We start from the raw sequence: 25,784 nt of genomic DNA, 5'->3' as shown, positions 1-25,784 counted from the left end.
CATTTTATTACATTTTTTCCCTGAAAATATAGGTTTGATAAACAGTTCTGCAAATATCAAGCAACAAAATTTTTTTATTTTTTTATTTTACAAGAAAATATGTAATGTTCTGGGAATTTGAAGTGATTTGATCCCCAAGCCCAGGCCAGCAACATGGGGACTCCCAGCCTGTCCTGGCAACCTTAGCCTGCAGCTGCAGTGGAGGATGCCAGCAAGCCATGTGTCCTGGGGGGGCGGGGTTTAGGGTTACTGCACAGTTTCCATAGTGACCGCGGCATCCGGAGCGCAAGGGTGAAAGGACGGCTGAGTTTCCGGTATGCGGCTCCCGGAAGTGGTGTAGGAAGAGGTGGACCGGAGAAAAGATGGCGGCCGAGGAACCTGACCGGCAGCAGTTTGACTGTGGTGACGGTGAGAAGGGAGGCTGTGTGTGAATGTATGAGGGGAGGAGGGGGCGGCCGCTGGGGCTGCTCCCCGGATTGTGGACACCTTCCGCCCGGGCAGCGTGTGAGGAGCCCCGGCCGGCTCTTTGTATGGCTGGGTGTCCTTGTATCACACAGCCCGGCTCTCCGCACTTCTCCATCAGCGTGCATTGCACGTGTGCAGGGCGGCCTGAGAGTTCAGTCAGAGTTCAGCCCTCCCTGACACCCTCATCCAGGAGGCTGTGTAATGTGGAGGTCGGGCTGCAGTGTTCTGCTAGGAGAGGCTCTGTATGTGTCTACTGCAAAAAAAGAAAAAAAGTGTGTGTGCGCTCCGTGCAGCGCATGCTCCCAGCACTAGGCGCACACATGCGCATACATAGATGGAACAGACCATTCATGTGCACAGGCTGCTGTACCTGCAAGAAAACTGCCTGACCCGTTAAAAAATGGTGCAAGCATTGTGTATGTGAAAGCACAATGTGATTTTCCAGTGCATGGGGGCGCCATCAAGAATTAGGCGCCATTCGCTCCTTTGCGTTCCGGGAATGCATGCATTTCCCAAAAACTCGCCAAAGCGCACAGCACATGGTGCCGCTGTAGCTGCAAGATGTCTCCCTATGTAGATCTGCCCCCCTGAAGCAACTGCGCATGTCACGGTTTCAGACACGATGAATTGATTCTAGAACTACTGTATCTAACAATGTACCTTTGGTGAAGTAACCCCTTCCATGCCAAAAGATCGGCGTGTCGCCGGGACACAGGATCGGCAGGATGAGTCATTTAACACTTACATGCTGACTGATATTTACGGTATACAGGCTGAATCATTTCAGGTATATATGAAATACATGGCGTATATGCCTGTAATCAGCGGTGCAGCATAAAAGTGGTTAACGGAGGCAGCTATGTGCTACAGTTGGTGATCAGTGATCGGATCTTATGCCTAAAACCGTGACATGCGCAGTTGCTTCAGGGGGACATATCTACATAGGGGGACACATGTTGCCGCTACACCGTCTCCTAGTCTAGGTGCACAGTCTAGTCTGTGTGTGTCTGTGCAGAAGCATCTGCATAGGTACAGCAGCCTTTTTTTTTTTTACCACTTGCCCTCCAGAGGATTGACCCCCCCCCCCCCCCCAGCATTTTTAGCATCCACGGATGCAACAAGCTGACAATACAAGCTTACATTAACCACCTGCCCTCCAAAGGATTGCCCCCCCCCCCCTTCCTGACCAGGCCATTTTTTGTGATTCGGCACTGCGTTCCTTTAACTGACAATTGCGCGGTCATGCAGCGCTGTACATAAATGAGATTGGTGCTTTTTTTCCCCACACAAATAGAGATTTCTTTCGGTGGTATTTAACAGGGTGGATTTGATTTAAATCAAACTGATTTAAATCACTAGTCAGTAAGGCTTGATTTAAATCCTAGTTTTCTACACAAAGACTAATTCTTGCTGGTATAACTTTAATTTGCAAGTAGATGAAGATTTTTAGAATAACAACTTTTCATATTAGTTTTTTTATCCCCAGTTTAATAGGTTAATCATTCATATTTGGACAACTTTTCTGTTGTACTTAGGAAGGAGAAAAATAATCTAACTTAATAATAACAATTTAAATAGATTTATTCAGCTGAAACAATAACATTCCAGCATATGTTATTTGCTTAAACAAACATCCATGTTTGTTAACTAATTTGGCTAAACAATATATATATATTTTAAGAAACTTAGACTGTCAGCCCCTTCCTCCTCACAGTTTCACTTTCTTCTTGTGCAGATCTATTCCACTCCAAAAAATCAGAAAAATATTGTTTCTATTCTATTCACTGAACTTCTTGAAACTTCGCACTGAAGGGGTTGATTCTGTATTCATAGGTTTGTAGAAGTTAGGATTAAGGTCTTTTTCTTAACTCTGTTCATGTTATAACATTTTTGCTGTGAAGAAGAGGCATGTGATCTCCGCTGAGTCAAATTCAGTTTTGAGAACTGCAAAAGTAAACCAACATCTGTGATAATATCTTGTAGGCAGAGAAACTGCCCAATAATCTTACAAAAACCTCTGGAAGAGCATGACATTGTGAATGGATTCATGGAATTTATTTACCAAAAAAATTAAACATATACAGCCTTATTCTACATAATTAAAAAATAAATCTTTATTTCATGATGGAATAACCTTTGGATGGTAATATATTTTCCTCAAAAAGCATTTTATTTAAAAAAATCTGATTTAAATCAAAAAAATCCGACCGACAATTTTGAAAAAAACAAAAAATTTTTTTTACTTTTTGCTATAAAACCTATTCAATAGAAAATGTAAAAAATCTAATTTTTTTATAAATTTAGGCCAAAATGTATTCTGCTACATGTCTTTGCTAGAAAAAAATATCAATATGTGTAAATTAATTGGTTTACGTGAAAGTTATAGCATCTACAAATGGTGGTATATATACTGGATTTTTAATTTTTTTTTTAATGCTAGTAATGGTGGCGATCAGCGACTTATAGCAGGACTGCGGCGAGCATTCTGACATTGGGGGGGAACTAACTGCTACTGACATCCCAATGACACTAATACAGTGATCAGTGCTATTAAAAAGCACTGACACTGTACTTAGGACACTGGGCAGGAAGGGGTTAACATCTGAGGCGATCAAAGCTTTAACTGTGTGCTGTGTTTTTACTAGGGGGATGTGCTGTGCAGAGATACAAAGCAGCATGTCCATGCTGACAGGAGAGACCTGTGTTGCTTACACACAGGGCTCTCCCCTTTCAGCTTTCCCTGATGATCACCAATGGCGGTAGGAGTAGGGCAGCACACGCCCTTTACCCAGAATGCAAATCTCTTTTATTTGTGTGTATATGTGTGTGTATATGTGTGTGTGTGTGTGTGTATATGTGTGTGTGTGTGTGTGTGTGTGTGTGTGTATATATGTGTGTGTGTGTATATATGTGTGTGTGTGTATATATGTGTGTATATGTATGTGTGTGTGTATATATGTGTGTATATATATATGTGTGTATATATGTGTGTGTGTGTATATGTGTGTATATATGTGTGTATGTGTGTGTGTATATATGTGTGTGTGTGTGTATATATGTGTGTATATATGTGTGTATATGTATGTGTGTGTGTATATATGTGTGTATATATATGTGTGTGTGTGTGTATATGTGTGTATATATATGTGTGTGTGTGTATATGTGTGTATATATATATGTGTGTGTGTGTATATGTGTGTATATATATGTGTGTGTGTGTATATATGTGTGTATATATATATATATATATATATATATGTGTGGTTTTGCACAGCCCTGCCACCCTGTAGCAGTATTTCTACTATAGGGTGACGGGCAAGCGGTTAAATAGGCTGTTACACCTGCATGGAATAAGTCCATGACCACTTTTTTCAATGGGGGTGCCATTACATTGATATTAAAGTTAAAATGCATTCTATATATGAAGTTAAAAAAACCCTGTGTGCTACTCCCCCCTGTTAGACAGACACCTAACAAACAATGTACTTCTGTCAAACAGAGACAGCCACACACTGATTGAAATCTGGCCAGCTCCTGATGAAACATCTGTATTTCAATATAGTGTATAGCCAGCTTAAGGGGTGAGTCTGCTGTAATGTGCTGGTAAGCTGTGAACATTTGTACATTATGGCAAGCACTGCTGTTGCTGATTGCACAGGAATTGTGTTGTAAGGATGGCACAGAGAGCATATATGTTCTCCGTTACCAGCCAGGATACTATGGGCATCATTGGAGGAACCAATGGGAAGCCATCATTTTGTGACTACCCATTTAATATTGAGTAGGTCCTTCTTTTGCAGCCAAAACATCCTTGACCTGTTGAGGCAAGGATGCCACTCTGAAGGTATGCTGTGTTATCTGGCACTGAGCTGTTGGTAGCAGATTTGACAAGTCCTGTACAGTGCCTTGAAAAATTATGCATACCCCTTGAAAATTTCCACATTTTGTCATATTATAACCAAAAACGTAAATGTATTTTATTGGGATTTTATGTGATGGATCAACACAAAGTGGCACATAATTGTGAAGTGGAAGGAAAATGATAAATGTTTTTCAAAATTTTTTACAAATATCTGAAAATTGTGGCGTGCATTCGTATTCAGCCCCCCTGATTCAATACTTTGAATAACCACCTTTGGCTGCAATTATAGCTGCAAATCTTTTTTGGGATCTCTACCAGCTTTGCACATCTAGAGAGAGACATTTTTGCCCATTCTTCTTTGCAAAATAGCTCAAGCTCTGTCAGATTGAATGGAGAGTGTCTGTGAACAGTAATTTTCAAGTCTTGCCACAGATTGTCAATTAGTTTTAGGTCTGGACTTTGACTGGGCCATTCTAACACATGAAAATGCTTTGATCTAAACCATTCCATTGTAGCTCTGGCTGGATGTTTCGGGTGATTATCTTGCTGGAAGGTGAACCTCCGCCCCAATCTCAAGTCTTTTGCAGATTCTTAACAGGTTTTCTTCTAAGATTGCCCTGTATTTGGCTCCATCCATCTTCCCATCCACTCTGTCCCTGTCTGTGGTGAAGAACAGCATCCCCACGACATGATGCTGCCACCATTATGTTTCATGGTGGGGATGGTGTGTTCTGGGTGAAGTGCAGTGCTAGTTTTCTGGCACACATAGCGTTTTGCTTTTAGGGCAAAAAGTTCAGTTTTAGCCTCATCTGACCAGAGCACCTTCTTCCACTGTGTCCCCCACATGGCTTCTCACAGACTGCAAATGGGACTTCATATGGCTTACTTCTTGCCACTCTTCCATAAAGGCCATATTTGTGGAGTGCACAACTAATAGTTGTCGTGTGGACAGATTCTCCCACCTCAGCTGTGGATCTCTGCAGCTACTCCAGAGTTACCATGGGCCTCTTGGCTGCTTCTCTGAAGAATGCTCTCCTTGCCCGGCTTGTGAGTTTAGGCGGACGGCCAGGTCATGGTAGGTTAGCAGTTGTGCCATACTCTGTCCATTTTCAGATGTTGGATTGAACAGCACTCCATGAGATGTTCAAAGCTTGGGATATTTTTTTATAAAAATTATACTTATAAATTATTATTATCATACAGGTGGACTATATTTACTTATTAGGTGACTTCTAAAGGCAATTGGTTCCACTAGATTTTAGTTAGGGGTATCAGAGTAAAGGGGGCTGAATACAAATGCATGCCACACTTTTCAGATTTTTTTTTTTGTAAAAAATTTTGAAAACCGAATTTTAATTTTCCTTACACTTCACAATTATGTGCCACTTTGTGTTGGTCTATCACATAAAATCCCAATAAAATACATTTACATTTTTGGTTGTAACATAAAATGTGTAACATTTCAAGGGGTATGAAAACTTTTTCAAGGCACTGTAAGCTATGAGGTGGGACTTCCATGAATCGGACTTATTTTTCCAGCACATCTCACAGATATTCAATTGGATTGAGATCTGGAGAATTTGGAGGTCAAGTCAACACCTCAAACATGTTGCGTTCCTGAAACCATTCTTGAACCATTTTTGTAGTTTGCATTAAAAGAGGACACTGTTATCAGGGAATGCCGTTTCCACAAAGGGTTACACTTGGTCAGCATCAATGTTTAGGTAGGTGGTACGTGTCAAGTAACATCAACATGAACCACAGGATTCAAGTTTTCTCAGTAGAACATTGCCCAAAACATCACCCTGCTTTCTCTGGCTTGTCTTCTTCCCATAGTGCATCCTGGTGTCATCTGTTCCACAGGTAAGGTATGCACATGCACCCGGCCATCCACATGAAAAAGAAAACCTGATTCATCAGACCAGGCCACCTTCTTCCGTTACCCTGTGGCCCAGTTGCTTGTGTGCCCATTGTAGGTGCTTTTGACTGTGGACATGGGTAGGTATGGGCACCCTGACTGGTCTGTTGCTATGCAGCCCCATACAAAACACATGTCCAGTGATGTGCAAAATGCTTGTGAAAGCACTATTACTCGTTAGGTATGAGCATTATTGATATATACGCGAAAATATGTAACGCAGCCATCTAACAGAGCAGTGACAAATATCAGAGCCTCCGTTTAGTGAAGCAAACTGTGTATTCAAAGCAGCACACTTGCATGGTGTTTCCTTGCAGGTCATTCTGTCTCCAACAAGGCAGTGTTTGTCCATAAAAGTCCTTTTACAACCTTAAGAGCACTTGTACCCATTTCACCCCTTGAAAATCTTTTGAACATATAAGCACCTGCAACACCTGGGGGGCGGGGGTCACCAGCATCCCCCCATAAATGTGTCCCTCTACAGTATTCTGACTAGTATCTTGTACTGCCAGTACGCCGATGGTGAGGTTACATTTTCTGTGAAATGCGGCTTATTTACATTTGCTAAGTAATCCTTGATGTCAATCACATCAAAACTGCATGTGCTGCTTCATGAAGCATTTAATGCTTGGGACTTCATGAAGTATGTAAGCACTGTAAATACTTGTGGTTCCTGCTGAGTAAATGCACCCAGGTCTGAGCATGGACATTTCTCGAGCCACTGTTTCCAATAAAACAGCACAAGCCCTGTGCATCCCAGCTGACAAAAGCTCTGGAATTTTCAGCTGTCAGTTATGTCCGGGGTGAAACGATCAGCTTCTGGGCTTCCTATCTCACAGATTACAGATTACTCCATAGAAGCTTTTTGTAGCGGAGAATGCAAGCACACAGCTTCCAGATTGTTTTTTTTTTCATAGGAAGCTTTGTGATGTTTTCTTCATTCAGTATCGATGTATGGGCAGAGCTGAAGCATCTCTGTCCAGCCCCAGCCTGCAGCAATAGATCACTGCTGTATCGATCTAATACGGGCTCATTTCAGCCGGCAGTAAAGTATTAGAAGTGATTAGTTGCTATAGAGTACCACTGACCTGATCCAGACCCCTCCCATTAATGGAAAAAATAAATGTAAAAAATGTTTAAAGCCAACTGCAGGTTTTATTTAACTTTTAAATAGATCGATTGGACCAAGTTGGTCCAAACAAACTATTTCTTTCACTAATACAGTCAGGTCCATAAATATTGGGACATCGACACAATTCTAACATTTTCGGCTCTATTCACCACCACAATGGATTTGAAATGAAACGAACAAGATGTGCTTTAACTGCAGACTGTCAGCTTTAATTTGAGGGTATTTACATCCAAATCAGGTGAACGGTGTAGGAATTACAACAGTTTGCATATGTGCCTCCCACTTGTTAAGGGACCAAAAGTAATGGGACAATTGGCTTCTCAGCTGTTCCATGGCCAGGTGTGTGTTATTCCCTCATTATCCCAATTACAATGAGCAGATAAAAGGTCCAGAGTTCATTTCAAGTGTGCTATTTGCATTTGGAATCTGTTGCTGTCAACTCTCAAGATAAGATCCAAAGAGCTGTCACTATCAGTGAAGCAAGCCATCATTAGGCTGAAAAAACAAAACAAACCCATCAGAGAGATAGCAAAAACATTAGGTGTGGCCAAACAACTGTTTGGAACATTCTTAAAAAGAAGGAACGCACCGGTGAGCTCAGCAACACCAAAAGACCCGGATGGCTGCCAATGGAACTGGTTCTCTTGTATTTATTGATGATGTGACTGCTGACAAAAGCAGCAGGATGAATTCTGAAGTGTTTCGGGAATATTATCTGCTCATATTCAGCCAAATGCTTCAGAACTCATTGGACGCCGCTTCACAGTGCAGATGGACAATGACCCAAAGCATACTGCAAAAGCAACCAAAGAGTTTAAGGGAAAGAAGTGGAATGTTCTGCAATGGCCAAGTCAATCACCTGACCTGAATCCGATTGAGCATGCATTTCACTTGCTGAAGACAAAACTGAAGGGAAAATGCCCCAAGAACAAGCAGGAACTGAAGACAGTTGCAGTAGAGGCCTGGCAGAGCATCACCAGGGATGAAACCTAGCGTCTGGTGATGTCTATGCGTTCCAGACTTCAGGCTGTAATTGACTGCAAAGGATTTGCAACCAAGTATTAAAAAGTGAAAGTCTTGATTTATGATTATTATTCTGTCCCATTACTTTTGGTCCCTTAACAAGTGGGAGGCACATATGCAAACTGTTGTAATTCTTACACCGTTCACCTGATTTGGATGTAAATACCCTCAAATTATAGCTGACAGTCTGCAGTTAAAGCACACCTTGTTCGTTTTATTTCAAATCCATTGTGGTGGTGTATAGAGCCAAAAATGTTAGAATTGATGTCCCAATATTTATGGACCAACTGTATATGCCCCAGCTGTCAGCGCTGTCTAGGCTGTATGTAGCATGAGCTACATACAGTATACACCCCTGTGTTCATGCAGGCTTGTGGGAACTTTCCATTTCGTTGCTGAAACAAAATCTGGTTGGGCTGAGTGCTACTCAGCCATTCACAATAAACTGTATTTTATGAATGATTATAAGGCTTCTTCTTGCTGAGGTGGAAATTGTGACATCTACTGCCATCTTCACTTCAGCCAATTAGAGGAAGCCTTTTATTCATTTATAAAATACAAAGCTTGTAAATGACTCTGCAGCGCTCAGCCCGACAAGTTCTGGGAATGGGAATGTCCCTGCATGTGTACTGTATTTAGCTGATGCTGCATATAGTTTATACAGTGCTGGCAGCAGTCGCATGTATTAGTGAAATTAGTAGTGAGAACTATTTAAAGCGGAGTTCCACTCACCCTGTCAAAAAATAAAAGTCAGCAGCTACAAAAACTGTAGCTGCTGACTTTTAAAAAACAGCCATTTACCTGTCCCTCGGTCCCGTGGTGTGTCCCCTGCAGCCCGTTTCACCGGCTGTCCTGTATTCCAGGAGGCTGGCATCTTCAGTGTGGGCACCCAACTGTGATAGCTTGCAGCTTTACAGCCGGGTACCCACTGGGCATACGCGAGTAGCGCTGCGCTTCATGAATGGTCCTGTAGTCTTCTAGGACCTGTCACGTGTCCCAAAAGACTACAGGGAGGGAGGGAGGACACCTTCCGATCGCCATCACCTAGGTGATTGGACCGGAAATGGGAGCGGGTGCCTGTCAAATTCGGGTATCCGCTCAATCCCCCCACCGCCCCCCAAAGGTGCCAATCCTTAATGGGGAGCGGTGGAGCCGTCCTTAAAGCGGAACTTCCCCTTTTGGGTGGAGATCCGCTTTAAGGTTTTAATGAAATCTGGAGTTGGCTTTAAAAATGTATTCCATCCTCAGACTTTATACCCAGATCCCAACAGTTACATTGGCTGATCCGAATGACATTTGTTTTTACTGCCTGAGTAGAAAGCTCTCACATAACCAATACAATGTTGTTAGATTCTAAAAATCGCAAACCTTTGAAAATGTCACCATCATTCTAAAGCCAATCATACATGGATCAAAATTCTTCCAGTTTAGCAGGGACTGGACATATTGTGATCCATGCATGAGCAGGCTGGTTGTACTGAAGATGCTGTATCAATCAACTTCAGTACAACCAGCCTATCGGATATTTTTCACCTGATCACTCTCGACGGCTATAGGCACAAGCTGTGATCATTGTGTTCTGCCGGTAGGGAAGGCTTCTTGTCCGCAGAACACAATAGCGCACAGTCAGTGTTGATGGGGAATCGAGCGATTTTCTTTCTTCAACCTGTATTTGAAGGAAAGAAAATTGCATAACATGTGGCCTGCCTACTTTGTGACGCTGCCAGTCGTACTTGATCTTATCTGAAAGTGTTAACAATTTACGCAAGCCGTTTTTTGTTTTTTTTGTGTGTGTTTCTGCATGCATTGCAGTTTAGCTTCAAAAGGGGAATAAAGCTCTTCTAAATTGAAACGTAAACATTTTTTTTCAGCTTTATCATTCGGCCATCTTCCATCAAAGTCTCACTAATGGGATGTCTTTTTTACATTTGCGACTAGCTGCAAGAGACGGCCTCATTAAAAGAAAAGGGAGGCTGCCAGCTCCTGCAGCTAATCACGCCCACTCATGTAATCACTCATGCAGCAATCACATGCGAATGATCAGCCCTGGATACAGACTGCCTGTGTGAGATAATTGACCATCAACATGCAGAGATGCATGCTGAGGTGATTTTTAGTAAATGGTCTGCATTAAGAGTAGATGATACTAAACAATACAGTGAAAAACAAACGCATCATTCAATGGTTAATATACAGTATAATGTTCATGCAATGATTATCTACTTTTGGTAAAAACAGGGTTCATAAAAGTTAATGTTTGTGTATGTAAATCATGGAAATAACCGCATGGAAAGTCCCTTGATAAAATACCATCAACAAATTCACTTTACAAAGCGCTTATCAGCTACCAATCTAGTGAAGGTATTTTGTAATGGGAAATTTTTGATCTTGGTATTTTATGTTGATTTTTTGAAGCAAACAAAAACGTTTTGCCAGGAGTTCTTAAAGTGTATATTTAGCCTTTTCTTTTTAATAGAGTAGGGAAGTCTTAGAACTCACGTCAGGTTTTTATTGCCGTGTCTATCCCCACTAGGTAGATGTATCTTCTCTATTTGGTGACTATTGTTCAAGAGACAGGAAGGGAAGAGAAAATCATAATTTTAGCATTGTCACTAGAACAATTCGTGGGAATAAATCTTTCATGGGAACACCTATTATGGTAAAAACGAAGAGACGAATTCCCCTCGCATTGTAGATTTACTCACTTCCTGTTGCTTCTATAACACAGGAAGTGAAAGGAAATCTTCCTAATCAGCCACAAGAGATAAACTATGTTTTTAACCCATTTATACCCTAAAATTAAAAAAAACAAATTTTCAGTGTGTGCATGCATGCTTAGTAATATCAATTTCAGATATATATCTGGAAACTACAGTACTCCTTAAAATGGTACCTTATCTTTTTTTTCCAGAAGTTTGAAGCCATCTTTGTTCCGGTATTATACAGAGTCAAGGGATGGGGAGAGAGGTGCCAAGCTGCCAATAATGTAGCAAATTTTATTGAATAAAAAAGGGTATAAAATGCAGTAATTGTTCAATTGGTAATTTTTTCAATGCTCATTACCAGCGACGTCTGTGAGTGCATAATTATTGCAATTTATACCTTTTTTTTTTTTCTTTTTTTTCTTTTTTTATTTCAATAAAATTTGCTACAGTATTGGCAGCTTGGCACCTCTCTCCCCATCCCTTTTCTCTTTTGTAGCACTTGGGTTCCCAGCAACCTTCCCCAACCAGCAGTGTTAGCAATTAACTGATTACAACCTTACCTCCGGGATTATTTTGTGTGTGTTTAAAAATATCCACATGAAGAAAAAAAAATATTTATTTTTTAATGTATATACCATTACACAGGATTGATGGTTTTATTACCTATATGCAGTTTTTTAAATCCACATGCTGATGATGATTTCCAACTCAGATGCTGACCCAGAATGACACAATTATGTCAGTTCTGATCCACAGTACTTTGCATGTGCCTGGTTGATTGTATTCCTCTTGCCTTGAATTGTGTAAGAAATAGTCAGAATGGTGGGAGCTCTTGCATTGCCTGCCTCACGCCTTGTTGCTTTTTTAGGAATCTGTTGATAGTTTTTTTGAGGGCAGAGGTACACGTTTCCCTGAGAATGCCTGCCATGGTGCCATTGTTGTGATGATGTAGGTACTGTACATTCCCAGTACAATAGAATTTTTGCAATGAATAAAGTTCATTAAAGCAAACCCATCTAATATCTTTATTTAGATTCAGTTGTTCCCACGTAAGTTCAAAGCATGGGATATTTTGTTCAGTTGCTTAGTTTATGAAAAGGAATAAATCTGTTTCTGTTGAAATGTGTGGATTTTTTTTTTCCTTTTGTTAATTACCTGTACTAACTTTTATTTTATGTGTAGGTGTAAATTGCCTCACGTATGATGAAGCTATTATTGCCCAGCAGGATCGTATACAGCAAGAGGTTAGTGCGACACAATATGGGATAACTATGCATGAGGGCAGAGGTACATGGTTTCCTTTATGCACTTCTGTCATTGTAAGCTCACCTATGGATTTCAGTATTCATTAAAGCCCAACTCCATGAATTACAAAAAAAGGGTTATATGCTAGTCACACTCCCTCCATGTGTGCGACTGGTCCTCTAAAGACACTCTAGGCTACTGTTGCACGATGAGGTCATCAAGCACAATGCAGAGCCAATCCTTCATTGTATGTGAGGATGGTAAGGGATTACCCACAACCCAGGGCAGAGGGGAGTGCAGGAGCCTGCTGGAGCGAGGATTAAGGTAAGTATTCTGCCTTAATTCTGATCCCTCAGAGAAAAAATTACACTAACCACTGTCCTTATGCTCCAAAAATAATCTATACACATCCACTGCTTAATGGCCCTATAATCTATTTTTGTACCTACTTGTACTGTCGTCCTTTTCCACTTCCCTTCTGTTTGTTTTGATCAAGCGGTGCATATAGCTTGCAGTTATGTGCACTCTACAAATTCCATAGTTCCAAGTCAATCTTGCCAAGCATAGGAGGGTGGCAATGTTCCTGCATACAATGGCACCATGGAGAATGAACGTAGCCATCCTCATAAAGGTAGTTAGATCACTGCAGTCAAAAAAGGAATTTGGAAATGTGGAGGAGGCTGGGAGTCATAAAATGTACTTTGAGTTAAATTGGAACTACACAGTATCTGAGCACCACAAACCAAAAGTGCTATTTCATTCATTTTTAATAGTCAAAGCAACCTTCCCCATCCATGTCTCCATGCTTTATTTTGCTGAGAAATCACTAAAAAAAAACACCCTTAGCATTTCTGTCCGTGGTCATCTTGAGTAAGGACAACTGATTCATGTAGCAATTACTTCCTGGAATCCATCTGCCCTTAGTTCAGGCATAGAAGCAGGAGAGAGTGCTTAGCTTAGAAAACCCCTCCTGAAGACTCCTGAGATGTATTCCATCATTTGCTTAGGCATGGAAACTAGGAAGTGACTAAAGAAATGTAAAAAAAATTGTTTAAAACAAGTAAATATGACATACTTTTCTATCTACACTCCTCAAAAAAATTGAAGGAACACTTTGGCAACACATCAGATCTCAATGGGGAAAAATATCAGGCTGGATATCTATACTGATATGGACTGGGTAATGTGTTAGGAACGTAAGGATGCCCCATTGTTTGATTTTCAGGGTGTCTTTGAATTCAGTCCTCTGTAGGTTGATAATTTTCATTTCCATCAAAGTGAAAAAAATGATGCAGCAGTCTAGTTCATTTTGCTGAAATTTCATTGCAGCATCTCAAAATGGTACTCCGTAGTTTGTACGGCCCTCACGTGTGTCAGGGCATGCTCTTAATGAGATGGAAGATGTCCTGGGGTATTTCCTCCCAGATCTGGACCAAGGCCATCACTGAGCTCCTGGACAGTCTGAGGAGCAACCTGACGGCATCAGATGGCCCGAAACATGATTTCCAAGAGGTGTTTGATTGGATTTAGGTCAGGCGAGCATGGGAGCCATTCAATGGTTTCAATTCCTTCGTCCTCCAGGAACTGCCTGCATACTCTCACCACATGATGCCGGGTTTTGTCGTTACATAGTTAGTCTGGCTGTAAAAAGACAAGTCCATCCAGTTCAACCATGAAAAAAAAAAAAGCACCAGGAGGAGCCCAGGACCCACTTCACCAGCGTAGGGGCTGACAATGGATCCAAGGATTTCATCGCAATACCTAATGGCAGTCAGGGTGCCTTTGTCTAGCTTGTAGAGGTCTGTGCGTCCTTCCATGGATATGCCTTTCCAGACCATTACTGACCCACCACCAAAACAGTCATGCTGAACGATGTTACAGGCAGTGTAAGTTCTCCATGGCTTCTCCAGACCCTTTCACATCTGTTACATGTGCTCAGGGTGAACCTGCTCCCATCTGTGAAAAGCATAGGGTGTCAGTGGTGGACCTGCCAATTCTGGTGTTCATTGCCAAATGCCAATCGAGCTTTATGGTGCTGGGCAGTGAGCACAGGACCCACTAGATTATGTGAGACCACCCTCATGAAGTCTGGTTCTGATTGCTTGGTCAGAGACATTCACACCAGTGGCCTGCTGGAGGTCATTTGTAGGGCTCTGGCAGTGCTCATCCTGTTCCTCCTTGCACAAAGGAGCAGACACTGATCCTGCTGATTGGCTAAGGATCTTCTACGGCACTGTCCAACTCCCCTAGAGTAACTTCCTGTCTCCTGGAATCTCCTCCATGCTCTTGAGACTATGTTGGGAGACACCGTTCAGGTGCCATCCTGGAGGAGTTGGACAGCCTGTGCAACCTCTGTAGGATCCAGGTATCTTCTCTTGCTACCACTAGTGACACTGACCCTAGCCAAATGCAAAACTAGTAAAAAAACAGAAAAGATGAGTAGGGAAAAAATTGTCAGTGGCTTCTACCTGTAAAACCATTCCTGTTTTGGGGGTCATCTCATTGTTGCCCATCTAGTGCACCTGTTGTTAATTTCATTAACACCAAAGCAGCTGAAACTGATTAACAACCCCCTCTGCTACTTAACTGACCAGACCAATATCCCAGGAGTTTGACTTGATGCTATACTGATTAACAGCTTCCTGTCCGCCCTATAGCAGTAACACTGCTACAGGACAGCACGGGTGCGCAAATTCACGTGTATATATACGTGATTTTGCATTTGATTCTCCCTCCTCCCTCAGCCCCCCTCCCCCTTTCAGGAGGAGGATTTCCAGCTGTCAGTTCTGGATAAAATGGACCAGGGCGTAGGACAAGCTAAACATAGTTTTCCGGGTCCATCGGGTATAATCAAACAGGTAAAGAAGGAATGGAAGGATCCAGAAAGGGGCCTTTTTTTCCCCAAATCCTTTAGAAGGTTTCCCTTCAAGGAAGACTAGTCACTTGTATGGAATAAGAAACTGAGGTTGGATGCGGCCTTTTTTGCACGTTTTGAGGCGTACTGGCTTTTGAGGATATGAGCATTCTGAAGGATGCAATGGATAAGAGGGCAGACTCATTCCTTAAAGCATGGGACTGTTCCCTGACCAACCTCAAGCTGGCTTTAGCCTCCACAGTGGTTGTGAGAAATTATGAGTGCTGGTTAGTACAGCTGATGGATCATGTTGAGGCAGGGACCTTCAGGAGAGAGCTTTTGGAGTCATTCCCGGTCCTTCGAAAAGCCGTAAAATTTATGGCTGATGCATTGGCAGAATCTGTTAAAATGACAGCCAGGTCTTTGGCGTTGGTCAACTCAGCAAGGAGAGCCATCTGGCTCAAGATCTGGTGGGGGGACTCTGCATCTAAGGTGAATTTATGCTGAATTTCCTTTTTGGCGGACCTGCTCTTCGGCCCAGATCTGGAATCTGTGCTGGATAGAACAGCGGATAGGAAAAAGGCTTTCCCATTGCAAATAAGAAGCAGCCTGTCAGAATTTTCGTCCTTTTCACAAACACAAAAAATTAAGGAGCAGACCCAGAAAAGAAATTGGAGTTTCCAGAGAAACCAGGGTAAAGGGGGAGTAATCTTCAGACCCCCAGAGCGACCAACCAAGAGCCAATGACATTTCCCTTCCAGAAGGAGGGAGGCTCCGGGCCGCCTTCTCACAGCGGGAACACACAACATCAAGTGCCTTTTTCAGAAATAACGTGGCCCAAGGGTACGGACTAAAGTTCTTCCGGACCCCACCAACCAGATTTTGTGTGACCAGTCTCTCAAGGAGTCAGGAGATGGCCCCAGCAATGATGTCTCTTTTGAAGGAACTGATGCAGCAGGAAGTCATCATTCACGTGCCAAAGGGAGCAAGAAGATCGGTGATTCTACTCGCACATCTTTTTAGTCCAATAGCCTTCGGGGAAGTTACGTTTAATTTTGAATCTGAAATTACTGAACAAGTCCATTCGGTACAAGCACTTCTTCATAGATACAATTTTTTTCAGTGAGGAAGCTGCTATTCCTGGGATTCTTTATGGCGACTATTGATCTGCGGGATGCTTACCTACTTTTTCCAATAGCACTATCTTCTCAGAAATTTCTCTGACTGGCGGTCAATCTGGGGATTGTCCATCTGGCACCTGCAGTTCAAGGCACTACCCTGTGGCCTGTCATCTTCAAGTGTGTTCACAAAGGTCATGGCAAAACACTAGAACTGTTGAGGGGGATTTCGGTGGTGCCATATTTAGACGACCTACTCGTGTTTGCAGAAACCAGGACGCAGGTGCTGTTAGATCCTCAGACGACTTAGGGTCATCTGAGAAGCTTGGGATGGCTGTTAAATCTATAAAAGTCCAACTTGATTCTGGCCCAAAGAGTAAGGTTCTTGGGATATACCATAGATTCCGTACAACAGAGGATATTCCTTCCAGAGGAGAAAATAGAAAGGATCCAGTCGGCCCTGAGGCAGATTCAGTACAACCTTGTGGTGTTGGTCCGAGTGGCCATGTCGGTTTTAGGACTGCATATCACCACCATCTCAGCAGTTCAGTGGGCCAGATTCCATTCCTGCCCTCTCCAGGGGGACATTCTGCGGAAATGTGGACATATCAAGATCCACTGGACATGCCTATAAGGATCGCTCCAAAGGTGAAGAGGCCGCTTTGGTGGTGGCACCATCCGACCAACTTGGGGAGGGGTCTGCCATGGTCATTTCCGAACACCTAATGACAGATGCAAGTGCATGGGGGTGGGGAGCCCTCTTTGGAGATCAGTTGGCACAGGGCTCGTGGTCCAAAGCGAAGGCCAGGAAGTCTTTAAACTGGAGGGAATTGAAAGCCATCCAGCAGGGTCTTCTTTCCTTTCAGCAGTTGGTGAAGGGGGCAGCACATTTAGGTCCTATTGGACAATACAACAGCGGTAGCTTACATTTCAAAGCAGGGGACTCCTGGAGTTGGCACTAGAGATCCTGTCTTGGGCGGAAAAGAATTTTGGCCTCCCTCTCAGCCATCTACTTAAAGGGCTTGCAGAATCGGATGGTGGATTTCTTGAGCAGAAGAAAGATAGTAGAACCCAAGTGGGGATTGAATCAAGAAGTGTTCCAGCTGATCAATGAAGCTTGGGGTATTCCTCAGGTCGACCTGTTTACAAGCCACCTAAATACAAAGGCACCAGTGTTCTTCTCCCTTTTACAGGGAAGACCAGGCAGTGGGCCTGGGCGCGTTAGCTCATCCCTTGATTTACCTTTTGTCCTACACACTCTCTCCATTTCAGCTCATTCCTCTAATACTTGGAAAGTTCATGCACGAAACAACAAATCTAATTCTGATAGCACCCTACTGGTTAAAAAGGCCTTGGTTCTCGATGCTTCATAACCTGTCCTCCAGACCTCCCTGGAAACTGCCGATCAGAAAAGATTTCATAGTTCAGGGGCCGATTCTGCACCCAGAAGTAGATTGATTCAGCCTAACAGTGTGGTTCTTTTAGGAAGAACTCCTAAGAAGAAAGGGCTTATCGGATAAGCTTATTGCCACCTTATTCTCAAGCTGGAAAGAAGTGACTAGAACAATATACAGTATATGAAAGTATGGAGAAGGTATAATTCCTGGTTTTCAGAGAAGTTTCGTTTCAGTTAGTTTTTTTGAAATGGGATTTGTTTTTAGTTTTACAGGGACTCGCAAAGAAACTGAGTCCCTAGAGGAAGCTTTGGTGCGAAATTTAGTTCTAAAAACCATTTTTCTAATTACCATTACGTCAGCTCAAAGGATCAGTGAAATCCAGGCACTGTCGATTTCCAATCCTTTTTTAGTTATTTTTCCGGACTGGGTGGGCCTTAAAATGGATCCGGGCTTTGTTCTGAAAATCTCCTCATCCTTTCATCGTACTCAAGAAATAGTATTGCCTACCTTATGTACAGCTCCAGCTAATCTGGGGAAAGAGGCGTTTCATATGCTAGACATGAGAAGATGTCTATTGAGATTTTTGGAAGTGTCAAAGGAGTTTAGAAAGTCAAACTCATTATTCATACTCTTTACGGGAAATCGCAAAGGGGCAAGAGCCTCCAAAAGTACTCTGGGCAGATGGCTCAGACATGCCATCAAAGAATTTTATGGGGCATTAGACAAAGTCCCTCTAGAAGGGGTCGCAGCACACTACAAGCTCGGTGGCAGCCTCTTGGGCTGGAAGGGCTGGTGCATCTCCAGAACAGATTTGCAAAGCAGCTACGTGGTCCCATTTTTCCACATTTGTATGCCATAAGAGAGTGGATTTTTTGGCTGCGGCAGACCAGTCTTTTGGCAGGAAGGTCCTGCAAGCGGTGGTCCCACCCTAGGGGTAAGTTACTCAGTTATCTTCTCCAGGTGCTGTCCTGAAAGGCGAAGAGAGAAAACCTAAGTTACTTACCGGAGACTGTATTTCTAGGAGCTTTTCAGGACAGCAGCATCTAACCCCCCCTTTTTTATTCCTTGGGGACTATTATGTAATTCTGTGGTTGGCATGGTGTTTTTGTCTGTTTTCCAGCATGTCAGAAGTTACTTGGCTATAACTTAGGGCATGGTGGAAGAGGTGAACTTTTAATTGCGGTGTTTGCTGTGATTATGGGTGGAGCTGCGCTCTCTTCAGGTGCTGTCCTGAACGGCTCCTAGAAATACCGTCACGGGTAAGTCTGATTTAAGGTTTTTTTTTTTTTGTTTTCTGTTTTTTTTTTAGCAAAGTTGTGTAGCAGAATACACTTTGGCCTACATTTTATGACAATTTGATTTTTTAAATATTTTTTACTGGACATGTTTAATAGCAAAAAGTAAAAAATATTTTTTTTTTCTCAAAATAGTCTCCTTTTTTTTTTTTTTTTTTTTACAGCACCAAAAAATAAAAACTGCACAGTCGATCACATACCACCGAAAGAAAGCTCTATTTGTGTGAAAAAAGGACATAAATTTAATTTGAGTGCAGCGTTGCATGACTACGCAATTGTCAAAGTAACGCAGCACCGTATCGCAAAAAATTGCCTGGTAAATCCTCTGGAGGGCAAGTGGTTTAAAAGTGTTCCTTTAATATTTTTTGAGCAGTGTATTTTCTAATGCTAGCAGCATAAGGATTCAAAATAGTCAATGTTGATTGAGAAAGTGAAGTTCCACTTTAAGATGGAGAGGAGGAAGTGTCACTTCAAAGGTAGTTCTTGTAATTCCTGGAGTTGAAATTTAAATTTTCAATAAAACTGAAGTTTGAATGTTCTATTACTCAGACTTGGAAGATGACATATGCAGGGAATAAAACGAGTTAGAGAAAGAAAAGAATGTTACGATAGGTAGAGAAATTAGCTGATACGTCTTACAAATTACTGATTTTTTTATATTTGATCTTAGATTGCTGGACAGACTCCCCTGCTCTCAGATCGGTTGGACCTTTCTGTACTGTATCAGGAATATGCTCCCGATGATCAGGTGTACCAAGACAAAATTAAGGTAATTTTACACTTTTTATAAAGTTGTTAGGGAAGTATGGGATAGTACAAATAGTATTAACTAACCTTCCCACAGAACAGCTTTTCTTTCTTTCCTATGTTGCTCTATTTTTGCTGTATCCCCATTCCAAGCCCTGGTTAGGCCTGACTAACGGTCCTCTTCAGGTTTGAAAGTTTGGAGTGGGTGGTTACATCTGGAGTGAGCGTCCCCTAATCCTCTCCTCCTTCACATGACTTCACACTGTCAGCAAGAAACAGAGGCACATAAAAGTATGCTGAGAGATTTGCAAATTCAGGAGACTGTACTGTACAAGAAAAGAATGAATAAATGTTCTTGTGCTTCACTCTGCCGAGAGAGAACTGATAAAGTTTGGCAGTGAGAGCTCAGCCTGGATGGGAGGGGGAAGGAAGGAGGAGGGAGAAAGCTGCATGTCTGTCTGTGGAGGGGGGAGTGTGAGAAGAGCTGAAGCTGTGCTGACGTCTCGGGAGCGTGCAGACTGTCAAGAGCCGATGTCAGTCATAAGAGTGGGGTGAATACCGACTTCAGTGTCGGCATGATGCTGCATGAGAGACCCCAGCCCATCCCACAGGTATTTTCTTTGATTTCAGAAGAAAGGGTGTACGTTTTAGAGGGCAGAAAATTGTTTTTCATAGTAGTAGCTCACCTGGATTCAGATTATGCAGAAAAAAAATAACCCATACTTCTTTTAAAGAGGTTGAAACAACTAAAGGATATAATTAAAGCCTAGGTTTGCCTAAAAATTACAAATGGAACAATATGCACCACGGACATAATGTACAGTTAATATGATGTGTTGATTTTTCTCCTTTTTAGCCGAAATCCTGCTCTGTCCTACTTACGTACTACTTACGTAGAACTTTGGAGAGAGACAAGTATACACTACAGATATATGTGCTTTATTCAGATTTCATGACTGAGATCTACAACCACTTTAAGGCAAGGCTAAAACTCATCCTTTCTGAAAGGCTTTTGTACACTTTAAAGTGTTACTAAACCCAGGACCCTGCATTCAGTATATCTGGTCTCCCACAGTACACAGAACGTGGAAATCCATGGAAATCCAATTATTTAAGTAAATTTAAATTGCTAAATATCTTTTCTCATCAGCAGTTAGAACACTCTTGTGAGTTCTACCAGTATCCAGCCGAGCACTGGTTAAAGCTTGTAGGAGGAGTTTTCGTTCTCCTCTCACTGTCTTATGACACTGCAGGACCCCCTGACCCTCTGGATAGTGCTGATCGGCCCTGTGCTGATCACATGGACCCTCCCAAGAGTAAAAAAAAAAACTCAGGCAATACACAACAAACTGAACATGTGCAGCTTTCCCCCAAGGCTCTATTCCATCAGGAGATGAGTCAGGGACATTGGAAGAAAGGGAGGATCAGAGAAGACAGGCTCAGACAGCCTTTAACAATGCAGAGGATTAACCCCTTAAGTTCCCTTGTGAGTATAACATGTATGTTTTACTGCATATACAGATTGATTTTACTGTTGTGGGTTTAGTAACACTTTAACTATAGGAGCCAGGGAAGAATACTGATGGTTCTTGTTGCAGCTTACCTAACACAACTATTTGAGAGGCAAGCCTTACTTTCCCTCTCATGCATCTTGTCTCTTGCATGACTAAGGTAGGCCATACATTATGCTATTTTCTGTGGTTGCAAGAAAAAAAAAAGCTCAATTTCCCCATCAACACTGTCAGTGTTTGGGGAAATCCCTCACACAGCACTATCGTGCTTTAGGATGTGATTATTAGCTGCTAGCTGTAATCCCCGTGTCCCTGCTGAACTGGTCGAATTTCGATCCATCTATGGAGGGGTTAATGGTTTATCACACTTGCAGTTTACTAGTTAAAATACATTTGGGTAAGAGCAGAAAAAGTGATTCCAATGCATGCAAAAGCTAAATTTAAGATGCATGTCACTAGTTTTGTTATTATTTTAGGATTTACATAGAAGATATTCTCACATACGCCGAACGCGACCAGATGGAAATTGCTTTTATCGAGCATTTGGCTATTCGTACTTAGAAGCTTTATTGGATGGAGGTCCTGACCTAACACGGTAAGATGGAAATTATTTTTCTTTAAATGCTTAGAAAGTGCCTTTTCATTGAGCAATGCACAAAGGACAGGCTGTTTATTTACTTGTACGTTTATCACTGTGGGGCTCTTCTCTGTGATGAAACGTTCTTTTAAAATGCGTCTGTGCACCCGCCATCTTCATAGCTTCACCTCCTGTCTTTCCCTTTCACTTTTGTAGGTTTAAGGAAGTGTCACTGCACAGTAAGGAAGAACTCATCAAACAAGGATTTACAGAGTTTACTATAGAAGATTTCCACAATACGGTGAGCACTGGCTTTGACAATGTTATCCAGACTGATCATCCCTGAGGCTTATTTGTCACTTTAAGATAATTCTGCATACAATTCTTTTGTGTTTTTTTTTTTTGTGAGTAATATTTTTGTAATTGATGTAAATCTTTGTGTGCATGTACTGCCATTTTCTAAAGCAAGCAGTATCTTGAACATTTTATATTTAATATGACCTCCAGTGTTCTTTTCCTTGTACACTCGCAGTTCATGGATTTAATTGCTGTTGTGGAGAAGCGTCCTGCAGTGTCAGAGCTACTAGCTGCATTTAATGAGCAGACTGTTTCAGACTATGTGGTTGTCTACCTGCGTCTTCTGACATCTGGTCACCTGCAGAGAGAGAGTGTCTTCTACCAGCACTTTATTGAAGGGGGAAGAAGCGTCAAGGAATTCTGCCAGCAGGTAAAAAAAAAACTGAGCTTTGTTTTTCATAGCTGACAATCTCTTGGGAATAGTTTATCAGATAGCTTACTTCATTTCCTTTCTGTATTAAGGAAAGCAAGGGAAATATTTTGATGTAAAGCTATAAATAAAAAAGTTTTAGTGTACATTTAGTACTTTGCAGAAATGTAACTTATCTGGGTGGTAAAGCATACCAGCTGTGGGATTGCTATATCTTGTGGGATATAGAACAGTTTGAGTCAACACTATGGAACTGTAACAGATCTTTCAGCAATACAGCAATAAATAAAAAGGGATATGTGCTGGCTAAATGTTAAACCGATTCAGTATACAGATGGAGCAAAAAAGTGTCCAAATACCTACAATCTAAATTTTGGAGATGCCTTAAGTGCATTTCTAAGGAAAATATATATTTTTATAACCACCCCAGGGTCTGTCTTTTGTTCTCAGGATCTTACTGTGTTCTATTTTCATATAATGGAGACCTATGGTCAAACAAGCTGTCCTGCATCCCATATCCTAGAAGTAATTAGATTTATTAGAAATCTTGAAATACAGGTGAAACTCGAAAAATTAGAATATCGTGCAAAAGTTCATTTATTTCAGTAATGCGGTGAAACTAATATATGAGACTCATTACATGCAAAGCAAGATAGTTCAAGCTGTGATTTGTCATAATTGTGATGATTATGGCTTACAGCTCATGAAAACCCCAAATCCACAATCTCAGAAAATTAGAATATTACATGCAATCAATAAAACAAGGATTTTACATAGAACAATATCGGACCTCTGAAAAGTATAAGCATGCATATGTACTCAGTACTTGGTTTGGGCCTCTTTTGCAGCAATTACTGCCTCAATGCGGCATGGCATGGAAGCTATCAGCCTGTGGCACTGCTGAGGTGTTATGGAATACCAGGATGCTTCAATAGCGGCCTTCAACTCTTCTGCATTGTTCGGTCTCATGTCTCTCATCTTTCTCTTGGCAATTCCCCATAGATTCTCTATGGGGTTCAGGTCAGGCGAGTTTGCTGGCCTATCAAGCACAGTAATCCCACGGTCATTGAACCAGGTTTTGGTGCTTTTGGCAGTGTGGGCAGGTGCCAAGTCCTGCTGAAAAATGAAGTCTGCAGAAGAAAGCATGAAGTGCTCCAAAATCTCCTGGTAGACGGGTTCATTGACCCTGGACTTAATGAAGCACAGTGGACCAACACCAGCAGATGACATGGCGCCCCAAATCAACACAGACTGTGGAAACTTCACACTGGACTTCAAGTATCTTGCAGTGTGTGCCTCTCCATTCTTCCTCCATACTCTGGGTCCTTGGTTTCCAAATGAGATGCAAAAGTTGCTCTCATCAGAAAAGAGGACTTTGGACCACTGAGCAACAGACCAGGTCTGTTTTTCTTTAGCCCAGGTAAGACTCTTCTGACGTTGTTTGTTGTTCAGGAGCGGCTTCACAAGAGGAATACGACATTTGAAGCCATGTCCAGGATCCGTCTGTGTGTGGTGGCTCTTGATACACTGACTCCAGCCTCAGTCCACTCCTTGTGAAAGTCCCCAACACTTTTAAATGGCCTTTTCCTGACAATCCTCTCCAGGCTGCTGTCATCCCTGCTGCTTGTGCACCTTTTTCTTCCACACTTTTCGTTTCCACATAACTTTCTATTAATGTGCTTTGATACAGCACTTTGGGAACATCCAACTGCTTTTGCAACTACCTTTTGAGGCTTTCCCTCCTTATGGAGGGTGTCGATGGTTTTCTGCAAAACTGTCAGGTCAGCAGTCTTTCCCATGATTGTGATTCCTACTGAACCAGACTGAGAGACCATTTAAAGGCTCAGGAACCCTTTGCAGGTGTTATGGCTTAATTAGCTGATTGGAGTGGGACACTTTGAGCCTAGAATATTGCACCTTTTCACAAAATTCTAATTTTCTGAGATTGTGGGTTTGGGGTTTTCATGAGCTGTAAGCCATAATCATCACAATGATGACAAATCACGGCTTGAACTAACTTGCTTTGCATGTAATGAGTTTATCTCATATATTAGTTTCACCTTTTAAGTTGCATTACTGAAATAAATGAACTTTTGCACGATATTCTAATTTTGAGTTTCACCTGTATCTTCACTGCTGATCTGAGACCCAATAATGGCTGACTCTGCGGTATTTTTGTCTTTTTGGAAAGCACTAATCCTATTTCTAATCTGTAAGCATTTGGTCACAGACCAGCTAACTTGTAGGATCCCAGAGCAGCAGGGGAAGTGAAGTTAAGTACTCATGACCTTTCTTCTATAAATGTTTTAAATGTGTGTACCTTGTAATTATATGCACAACAGTTTAATATCTATTTTTCCTGTTTTTTGTTTTTTTTTTCTCTCTTTTGTCTCTGCTGATTTCCTCAACCATGGTGATGTTTTCTTCTGTTTCTCTGCTTAGGAAGTGGAGCCCATGTGTAAGGAAAGTGATCACATCCACATCATTGCGCTCTCCCAGGCCTTGAATGTTTCTATCCAGGTTGAATATATGGACAGGGGTGAGGGGGGAAGCACGGTCACCCATGTGTTTCCGGAGGGATCAAATCCACAGGTTTTCCTGCTCTACCGACCTGGACACTACGACATTCTCTATAAGTGACCAATTTCGAATTGTTCAGCTTTTCCCCCTACATGAAGTCATCTTCTATTCTCTTCACCTTCTGTGCTTTGACCTGCTTCCCATTGTCTGTACATTACCCCTTGTCTGTTACATTTTATCTCAGTGGAGCAAAATAAATGAGTTCTACAGAGTGGTGAATGTATATACGTGCTGGTACTGAATGGGTAGTTGTGGGAAGCAGAGGGCACATGTCAAATTAGGCAAAATTTCTGTGTCATAGTGGTGTTCATGCTCTTGAAAAAAATTTAAACCCCAAAATGTTAGAAATGGAGACAAGAAAAGACACAAAATATTTGTATCTACTTTCTCATCAATAGAGCCTCACTATTTTCTTTCGAATTTGTAATCCTTTTGACAATCCAATGTGTATTCATTATTAAGAGTTGTGTGCAAATAGTTGCTAATTTTGTGACACTAGTATTTCAGAAATCTCTGAACCTGAGAATTAGTGTTTTGTTGGAGAGCTTGTAATTGCTATAAACCTTTGGTTAGTGCTTTAAAGGGGCACAAGTGGTAATAACGTTGAAATAAATTTTATTTAGCATTA

General features: G+C 41.8%; 1 protein-coding gene across 1 annotated transcript; it reads left to right on the top strand.

Annotated features, from left to right (window-relative positions):
• Window positions 1–275: 275 nt before the first annotated feature.
• Window positions 276–25,784, top strand: OTUB1 (OTU deubiquitinase, ubiquitin aldehyde binding 1). Its single transcript, XM_089652784.1, has 7 exons — window positions 276–408; window positions 12,288–12,349; window positions 19,685–19,783; window positions 21,749–21,867; window positions 22,066–22,150; window positions 22,382–22,576; window positions 25,019–25,784. The coding sequence occupies exons 1-7, from the start codon at window positions 363–365 to the stop codon at window positions 25,214–25,216; spliced, it is 804 nt and encodes a 267-aa protein (XP_089508910.1). The 5' UTR covers window positions 276–362; the 3' UTR covers window positions 25,217–25,784.

Source organism: Staurois parvus, unplaced genomic scaffold, assembly GCF_062004578.1.
Source record: "Staurois parvus isolate SC_StPar_1 unplaced genomic scaffold, SC_StPar_1.0 ptg000694l, whole genome shotgun sequence".
In the NCBI taxonomy this organism is placed as follows: domain Eukaryota; kingdom Metazoa; phylum Chordata; class Amphibia; order Anura; family Ranidae; genus Staurois; species Staurois parvus.
The sequence above is the reverse complement of the archived record's forward strand: the minus strand, read 5'-3'. Positions and strand labels throughout refer to the sequence as shown.

What these genes read in the sequence shown, in the direction of transcription:
- OTUB1 (XM_089652784.1), top strand. Translation starts at nt 363, where the DNA reads ATGGCGGCCGAGGAACCTGACCGGCAGCAGTTTGACTGTGGTGACG. An exon ending in AGGATCGTATACAGCAAGAG is followed by an intron (nt 12,350 to 19,684) that starts GTTAGTGCGACA and finishes ATTTGATCTTAG; the next exon opens with ATTGCTGGACAGACTCCCCT. An exon ending in TGTACCAAGACAAAATTAAG is followed by an intron (nt 19,784 to 21,748) that starts GTAATTTTACAC and finishes TTATTATTTTAG; the next exon opens with GATTTACATAGAAGATATTC.